Here is an 8935-nt window from a genome sequence, read left to right on the forward strand (position 1 = left end):
GGGGGAGGCGTCAGATGTGGGGGGAGGCGTCAGATGTGGGGGTAGGCGTCAGATGTGGGGGGAGGCGTCAGATGTGGAGGGAGGCGTCAGATGTGGGGGGAGGAGTCAGATGTGGGGGTAGGAGTCAGATGTGGGGGAGGCGTCAGATGTGGGGGGAGGCGTCAGATGTGGGGTAGGCATCAGATGTGGGGGGAGGCATCAGATGCACATGCAGTTATGAGCTGCCTGACGCGGGTGCTGGGAACTGACCTTGGATTCTCTGCACTAGTAGCTCGTACAACTGAGCGGTCTCTCCAGCCTGAATTTAGTACCCTCATAGTAACTCAATGCTCCCCTTTAGTAACTGTTTCCCGTGGAGATGTGGTGACACAGCCAGAGTGTGTCCTCAGTCTTTCATCTATGTGACTGTTTTCATTTTCCCGAGCACTGATAAAGTGGAGTCTTTTGATTCCCCCCACTGCTGCTTCAGACAGGGTCCCACAGGAAGCCCAGGATGGCTTCCAGCTTGTACCCCTCTGCCTCAGCCTCTGGAGGGTTGGGGTTACTGGTGTGTGCACCAGGACCGGCTTCTCTTGATATTTTGAACATTACAAACATTCATAAAAAAGGAAAGATTAAGTAAAGACAGAAGATTTGTTATGCACCCCTTTAATATGAAATACACTTGTGACACATTCCATGGTATCAGAGTTGAGTGTGTCATCGGATTGAAGCCTTTCTCATCTCCTCTGCTAACATCTGGGTGCCCCTTGGACAGCGTAAGCTGCACTGAGCGCTCTCTGATTATTGTCCCCTTGATCCTCATACCCCCATGAGATGCCTTTCACTTACTTTGGCCATAATAATTACACGGGATACATATTAATGTCCTGTGTTAATTATGATGGTTAGGTAAGTTGAATAATTTTCCCAAAGTCATGCAGCTAGAAAACAGCAGTCAGGATTTGACTGTGGGTCTAGCTTAGTTTCAAAGTTTGTCTTCTGAACCACGCTATGGTTGTCCCATAGCTAAGTTTCAGGGCCCAATGTGGCACAAAATATTAAACACATTTTCCTTGAGAAATAATCCAGACCGTATGAGCACAGACTAGTTCACTCTGTGCTGTAGGGAGTGTTTGCTAAGTAATGTTTAGTACAAAGTTTAATAGGAGTTTGCCTTTATACAATTGTTATTCACTGTGACCATTCCTTTATGGATGTTTTAATAGCACCTGTACACCTTTGAGAGGGACATGCAAGCTGTCAGCTGTTCTGTCAACAGCGAGAGGACTTTGCTTGGTGAGTTGAGATCCCATTGCTTCCTGTGAAGAGCTGTGTCTTTTAAGTTGAAGCATTTAGATTTTGCAGTATTTGACTATAGCAGAAACATTGCAAAAAATACCTGTTCTGTTAGACAACAATGAGGACACTAAGAGAGACTTACCTAGACCTAATCTACATGGAAAGTAGAAAAAGACAAGATCTCCTGAGAAAATTGGGAGCATGGGGACCTTGGGGGAAGGTGAAGGGGGAAGGGGAGAGGCAGGGAGGGGAGCAGAGAAAAATGTAGAGCTCAATAAAAATCAATTAAAAAAATTCAAAGGCAAAAAAAAAAATACCTGTTCTAGGTAAGTCAAGTTTGAAATTGAGCCTGCAGGACACAGCTACAGGGACGGATACTTTGCGGTCTTCCACGGTGTTAGGGTGATAGATCTCATTGATTTCAGGTGTTCGGTATTACACTTGAACAAGCTGCCGTGCAGACCAGTTGCTAATTGATTTTTCTCTTTTCCATCAGCTGCAAGTTTCATCCAGTACACTAAAGATGTAAGGAGTGAGCTTCAGCCGGGTAATGGAATTCTTCTTCTTTTGTGTGTGTCGACAGATAAAGATTTGTTGGGCTAAAGGCAAATTTCAAGCTCTTTAGAAGTGCCTTTATCTTAGAATAAAAAAGTCAGTGGCCATTTAAGTGCAAGCAAGACTTTAAATCTTGCTTCTCAAGTAGGCAAGAAGGTGCGAAAAATAATATAATAGAGATTGTAGAAAAATGAGGTGATAATTAGCCCCTGTAGAGTAAATGAATTCTGAGACTATACTTGATGTCTATGGCCAGATGCTAATGTAAAAGCAGGGAAACTTACAAAACGACTTTAAAAATATCTGATGAAATATTCATTAATCTCTAATGCATTGTGGATAGTTCATAAATACAAAATAAAACACAAATCTGTTCAGCTATGAAAACCTACTTTTTATTTTCTTACCTGTGCGGAATCTTTCACTTTTTAAATTGCAAAAGGTATTCTGTATCATTCATCTGCCCCATAACACAACAGTAATGACTGCGCACGCTTGGGCCCCCTGCGTGGTGCTGCGGGTACTTCTGTGGAGTGCTGAGGCAGCTATCCTCAACCACGTATGTTCACAGAGGCCAGATACATAAATAGATTTGGTGGAAGGAGAGTGAGCGTCAGGCTCGTGGTGTAGCTCAATCAGTGAAGTTTTGTGCAGGCGTGAGAACCTGCGTTCGTTTTTAAGCTCCATATAAAAACAACGCTTGTTACCTTGGTGCTATGGAGGGGAGACAGGCCATCCCTGGCACTCACTGGTCAGCCAGCTTAGGCTACTTGGCCATTCCAGGCCAATGAGAGACTCAGTCTCACAAAGCAGGATGGATGGTGCCTGAGAGAAACTTACACATTTGGCCTCTAGACTCTACTGTACACATCAACGTGTGTCCTCGTAAAGATACGTAGCCACATAAAAAGGGGAAAATGAGATCCTTTTATTGTTCCCATTGTTAAATACTCCACTCCTCTTGGTTTATTTTGTATGCCTGCCATGTGTACGGGCACGCGTGTGGAGGTCGGAGGACAACTTACGGTAGCTGCTTCTCTCCTTCCGCCGTCTGGGTCCTGGGGTTGGGTGCAGGGGCCTTCTCCTGCCGAGCGTCTCACTAGCCTTGTTTCCAGTTTTAGCACAGACGCAGAGAAATATTTCAGTTGTTTAGTGAAAGGTGTTCAGCTGCTGAAACCTTTTTTGACCCCTGAGAACTATCAAAGGAGGAACCGCTACATAGAGGATTTTTGTTGCTGTGAAGGGCAGTTAAATCCGCTGGAACCAGCTTGGCAATTTGTTGAGAATGCTGTACTTTTATGTAAACATTTAATTTATAGAAGTCGGCCCAACCAGTTTTTAGACTCTGCTCCAGCAACAATAGCCACCGGCAGGCTGCAGTCAGCCTGTGAGCACTGTTTTAGTCCTGGCCCGGAGGATCTGATTTCAGCCCTTGCTGCTGTGTTCCCAGGTGGCTCCCCTCTGCTCTATTTATTTTGCCCTTGACTCCTTATTTTGTTAGCCTAGCTCCTCTTGGACGTATTCTGTGGTTGCATGCGATGGAAAAACCCTTCACGCGTACATTCCACCGGAGGCTCACGAGGCCGAGCTTGTCTCTGAGGCTCACATCTCCCTGCGTCTGACAGAGGCAGGAGAACGGAAGCCAGGCCTGCGGAGGGCTTTTGTGAGGCATTGGTGGGCTCGGTGTCTTATCTGGAATCTCACTGCTTACTTCCAGCCTGTAGTGACATGGAGAGCTAGGTCACCCGTCCCTCGCGCTGCTGGCCTCCTCATTCCCTTATACTCTTGACTGTTCTTAGCATTTGATGGAATGCTCACCTCAAGGGATGGATTTGAACCGGATGATGTAGGATGGACTCTAGAACATCAGCATGCTGACCCCTAAACAAGGGTTTGAACAAAAGAGGACTTGGGGCCCATGTGATGGACTCCTTTGTCCTGGGAAGACAAGGTTCCTGGTGTATGTCGCTGCCGAGCTGGTGGGGCAGGATCCACACACCTTGGATTTGTGCTGTGTGTGGTCCGCTGCTTCTTATTCCTGGTTACATTTAGTCTGAGAAGAGCTCTATTATGCCAGCAAACTCAGAGAAACTGTAGTTTTGACTTGGTATTTATCATTTCTGCCTCAGTACCATGCTTAACAAAAGTCAGCTCTTCGTGTCATTCAGTGCACTCCCAGAGAAAATGTACACTTTTGCTTGATATACAATTGAATTCTATTCACATATGCTTGCTCGGCCTTGAGTTTGAGCACCTGCGGTGAGATTATTCGCTGTGTCTCTATGAACAGTAGCCTGAATATTGTCAGTTATCATAGCACACACAAAGTAGCTGGCATCCCAACTCACCCTTTATCCCAGCCCCTGAGGCGAGAACCAACTCTGTCCAGGTATAATTCCAGAATGTTCTCCCTCAGCTTCTCTACCAACTTTCTGCTTTTATCTCCAGATCGTTGGAAGACTCTGTCATCTATGTTACAGTCTAGGAGTATGGATGGATAGTTGCACATTAGGCCAGCCCATGGTCAGTGGGTATCAGGGACAGGAAGGAAACCATCCCCCATTTCCAGTCTGAAAAAGAAATGATTCTGAGGTGCCCTCAAGCAGGTTAAGACTCAAGGTGGCCTCTAATGCTCTAATGTTTCATGTCTACTGTGCTTGTGGCCTTAGGGTACCATCCCCACTCCTCAGGTAGACTTCTCACAGTTAGAGTGGATCTGTCGCCTGAGATCACTTCTGGCCTTAGTTTGGGTTGCATTAGGAACAGCATCTGAAGCAGAGAATCTGGTGTTATGGGTTTATTCAGGACGTGGAAACCCTCCTGGGGCACGGTTAAAGAGGCAGCAGAAAGAAGGGGACGTGAGTTGCATTTCTGACCGAGCAGGACTGGACTAGCTGGTGTAGATTCGCTGTTTGCAGAGACTGATGAGGACAGTGAGCTCAGGTGGGGTGGAGGAAAGGGAAGTCAGAGGAAATGGATGTGAGCCGCAGGGTGTTCGTCTTCCTAGCAGAGACCACCGGAAAGACCTGGTCTACACTGTGAGCCAAAGGGAATTATGTGGGCTAAGGATGCATCTGGACATAAAAAACAGATCTGTCAAGATTACTTCTGGATTTGATTTGCACATGAGAAAGAGAACAAGTTGAGAATGACTCAACCTTTTATTTTTTATTTTTGTTAGAACAAGTGTGTGTGTGGTGTGTGTGTGTGTGTGTGTGTGTGTGGTGTGTGTGGTGTGTATGAGTGTGGTGTGTGTGTGTGTGTGCTCGCAGGAATATGAGGAAGTGTTTGGTTTTGTGCATTCTTAGTTTGAGAAGTAGGGATCTGAATGAGTCAGAAGTTGAGGGGAGATGCCTTTGAGAATCACCAGTTCAGAAATGGGCTGGGCTTAGTGGTACATCCCTTGTTGTCCCAGACCTTGGGGTAGATGTAGGAAGATCCAAAGTTCAGAGTCATCCTCAGCTGAAGAATGATTTCAAGGCTAGCCTGGGGGATACAGGAAACCCTGTCTCAGAATACCCTTCACCCTAAAAAAGAGATTTCAGAAATGATGTAACCAGAAAATACTATAGAATATGTCACGTTTTTGTCCTTTGAACAGATATTTTGGAAAGATTTCTTTTGTCTGCTCGGAATGGTTACATCATTTTATTTAAGGAAAGTAAGTTTTTGAAAAGTTTTCTTTAACATTCTATTGTTTCAAATGAGTTTTTTTTTCCCATTGCAAAAGAAACAAACTGTAACATATTTCAAGTAAAAGTTTCTCTGTTCCCATACTTTACAATCAACTTTTACCAGTAACATCCCTTGGCTGTAGTATAGTTAATGTTTAGAAAATGACAATGACCTTCCATAAGAAGAGGCCCAGGCTGAACTCTATGTCTTCCTTTGTTAGTAGAGACAATAGATTCTCCTTGGGCAGCAACTGGGGTGGACCCCACTGTCATCAAGACTTCCCAGAGCCTCCACACCATTAGGGACAGATAAATAAGTGTTTCACGGAGCTGTGATTTGGCTCAAGAGCTCCACTGTGAAGTATGTGGCATGTCACTGAGAAACACTCCTGTTAGGGGTGGTTGACTCCCACCCCTGTGGTAGCTGTCTTAATTAAATTCCTGGCCCGTGCTGAACCAGGCAGGGGCGGTTAGTGGAGAAAGATAAAGAAAGCTTAAATGATAGTTGGTTATTTTTTTATTTAAATATGTAAATTAATGCTGTGAAAGACAATCTAAGGTGATTCCCTATTTTTCCTTAGAGTCTCCCCAAACTGTGGGTTTTTTGTGTAGTTAGAGCATGTGAATTTTTATATGAGATAATTGACTGTCCTTTTGTGTTATCTGATACAGTAATTCAGTTGTATATTTAAAATAGACATTAGTAGGAAAATTTGCTCTCCCCTCTTGTTCTCGATTTTTGCAGACTATTTTTTTCTATTTTCTTCTTGACTGTCTTTGACACCAGTGTCCCTCTTACTCCTGAAGGCACACTTTAGGCACCGAGCAGATAGATTTCCAGGGTCCCTCACTATCAGTGTGACACTGCCTCTAGTCAGCCGAGAAAAGAGTTCCAGTTGAGGATTGTCCAAACCAGACGAGCCTGTGCATGTGTTGTGGGGGAATTCTTTTGACTGTTAGTTGATATGGGAAGACCCATCACCCTGTGGGCAACACCGTTTCCTGGGTGAGTTGTTCTGGGCTGCATAAGGAAGTGAGTTAGCTATGAGCCTGTGATTCAGCAAGCAGCATTCTTGGGCAGTTTCTCTTTCAAGCTCTTGCTTTAGTTCCTGCTTCCTGCCCCAACTTCCCTCAGTGACGGACTGTGACCTAGGTGTATAAGCCAAACCAAAGCAAACCCAAAACAACAACAGCCCAAAACAAACAAGCAAAAAAAATCCCCCACCTTTCCTCCCTTAAGTCACTTTCGGTCACAGCAACATCTTTGCATCTCAGTCAACAGGAACACAGCCTTCTTAAACTGATGTCCTGTCCTGTCCCTGGGCTGCTGGTTCTGTGTTGGGTCATAAACCATGAGAATCATTACACATTTTGTGAAATTATACTCGTGATTCAACATGTCTTGTTTTCCAAGTGACTGGTGTGCTCAGAAGGATAGGTGTGCGTGCGTGGAGTGTGAACGTGTGTGGGGGACAGAATTTAATATCAGGTGCCTTCGACGGCTCTCTGTGTTACTCTGTTTGAGACAGGATCTCTCAGTGAACCCAGAGCTCACGGATGTGGCCAGTGAGCTAGCTGGATCTGCTTGTCTCCACTCTGGAGTTAGGTGGACGCTGCCATGTTTGGCTGTTTTATGTGATGTCTGGAGTCTGAACTCAAGTCGTCCTGCTTGTGTAGCAAGTGCTTTCCCCACTGAACCCTTTCCCCAATCCCTCAAGGCATTTTCTTAGTTTCTAATAATAACGTTTATTAATCTGCCATTGATAGAAATGAATACCCAACAGGTCTCTAACAAGCTGTCTGAGAAAGCATTACTAGGTAATAAGAGCAAACCTGCTAAGCTCTGGGCAAGGTGGTTCATGAAATTGCCTCAAAGGAGGGGGAAAAAATCCAAAACAAAAAAAAATTAAAGACACTAGATTAAATGATATTTAAAGGAAGAAAATCCTTCTCACACACACCCAAACAAACAAAACCATTGTCAGGAGACTCGGTGGATAGCCCAACATCCTAGAAGTTGTGAGGCAAGAGACTCATTCCAAACTCCAGGGCAGAATCAAAAGCATGCCCTTCCAAGTAAACCAAAGTAAACACCCCTGGAATCCCAGCATTCCCGAGTTGTAGGCTGTGGGATTAAGGATCTGAGGCCATCCTCAGAAATGCTGAGTTGAAGATCGTCAGCCTGGGCTGCTTGAGATCTCTCAGCAAAGAGAAGCAACGGGAGGCACAAGCATCCACCTCCAGATGAGGAAGTCAGAGGTGGCCCCTGGAGTCCACAGGATGCTCTCCCTGGAGATTGTCTGCCATCTCCAGTCCAGCAGACAGTCTCAGCAAGGCTTCCAGAGCTTCGGGGAGTCTGGCGGTGCGGGAGGCCGCAGGTCTGGCGTAGGCTGCAGGTCTTGCAGTAAAAGCAGTTGTGACCTCTGACCCACAAGGCTCTCTGGCCTTGCCTGTGGCAGTGGGGGTGGAGGGTGAGGAGTGTGTGGGGCGGGCCAGCTGAGTCCTCGAGTTCCCTGAGCCCCGAGTGTCAGCCCTTGGACACGGGTGCAGTGAGCTGCTCAGCTTGCTCTTCCTTGAGGTGGAGCCTACAGGCCAGGACCTTGCCAGTCTTCCTGCCTTTTAGCTCTAGGACAGCAGCTGGACTTGCGGTCCTCCTAGTCCAGGAATCTCCCATTATGACTGCCCCTCTGGTGATCATTAGAGACATTTGTATAGAAAGACCCAGGACTAATTTGTTAGGTCATATCCCTGAAACTGGTTCATGTACCAGGTTACTCTTAAGAACTGAAAAGTGATTGTTTCCAGACGGCTGTGTGATCCCCTAGTCGTGCGTTAATATTCCCAGTACAGCAATCGAGAGAGAATCCGAGTATTTTAGAGTTATAAGAACTCGACCACTCTCTTAGGAATGGAGACCTTTGACCGACGTTTGGACGGCTGTGGTAAACCCTTTCCAGCCCCTGGCCACGAGCTTACTTCTAATTGCACTTATGACATTTTGCTCCGATGTGACCCCAGGACCTAAGGCAGCTATTGACAGTGCTGTTCCATTGCTCCGGGGGAAACCGGAGCGTGCTGCTGATAGGCACAATCAGCCATGACACATACGCTTGAGAATCTCTCTCTACTTTCACACCCGGGCTGCCTCATGCTGGAGAACTGGACAGACCTTGGGTAGGGCTGTGCTGATGTAGACTAAGAAGGCACAGGGTCTATGAAACCGTGCTAAAATGGTCTCGCTACAGGTGCACTGACCTGGCTTCTGCTTCATTGCGGATCTTTATCTGTCTCGATATTTATTTTTCCTTCTTGGTAATGAAAACTAAGACCTCCCAAATCCTTGTCATTTGCCCTACCGCTGAGTTACATGCCTGTGGCCCCAGTTCTGAGTTTGAGAAATGTCAACCTGATGTAATGAGGAACAC

The 8935-nt window shown here is 46.0% G+C and overlaps 1 protein-coding gene across 1 annotated transcript in view; it reads left to right on the forward strand.

The window, feature by feature from the left end:
• Nucleotides 1–8935, forward strand: part of Gsap (gamma-secretase activating protein) — an 81306-nt gene that overhangs the window by 9332 nt on the left and 63039 nt on the right. Inside the window, exons 3-4 of the mRNA XM_026784650.1 lie at nt 1209–1278; nt 1778–1828. Of these exons, the coding sequence (XP_026640451.1) occupies nt 1209–1278; nt 1778–1828 (121 nt within the window). The remainder of the gene's footprint in view (nt 1–1208; nt 1279–1777; nt 1829–8935) is intronic.

Source organism: Microtus ochrogaster, chromosome 26 (assembly GCF_000317375.1).
Source record: "Microtus ochrogaster isolate Prairie Vole_2 chromosome 26, MicOch1.0, whole genome shotgun sequence".
Taxonomy (NCBI): domain Eukaryota; kingdom Metazoa; phylum Chordata; class Mammalia; order Rodentia; family Cricetidae; genus Microtus; species Microtus ochrogaster.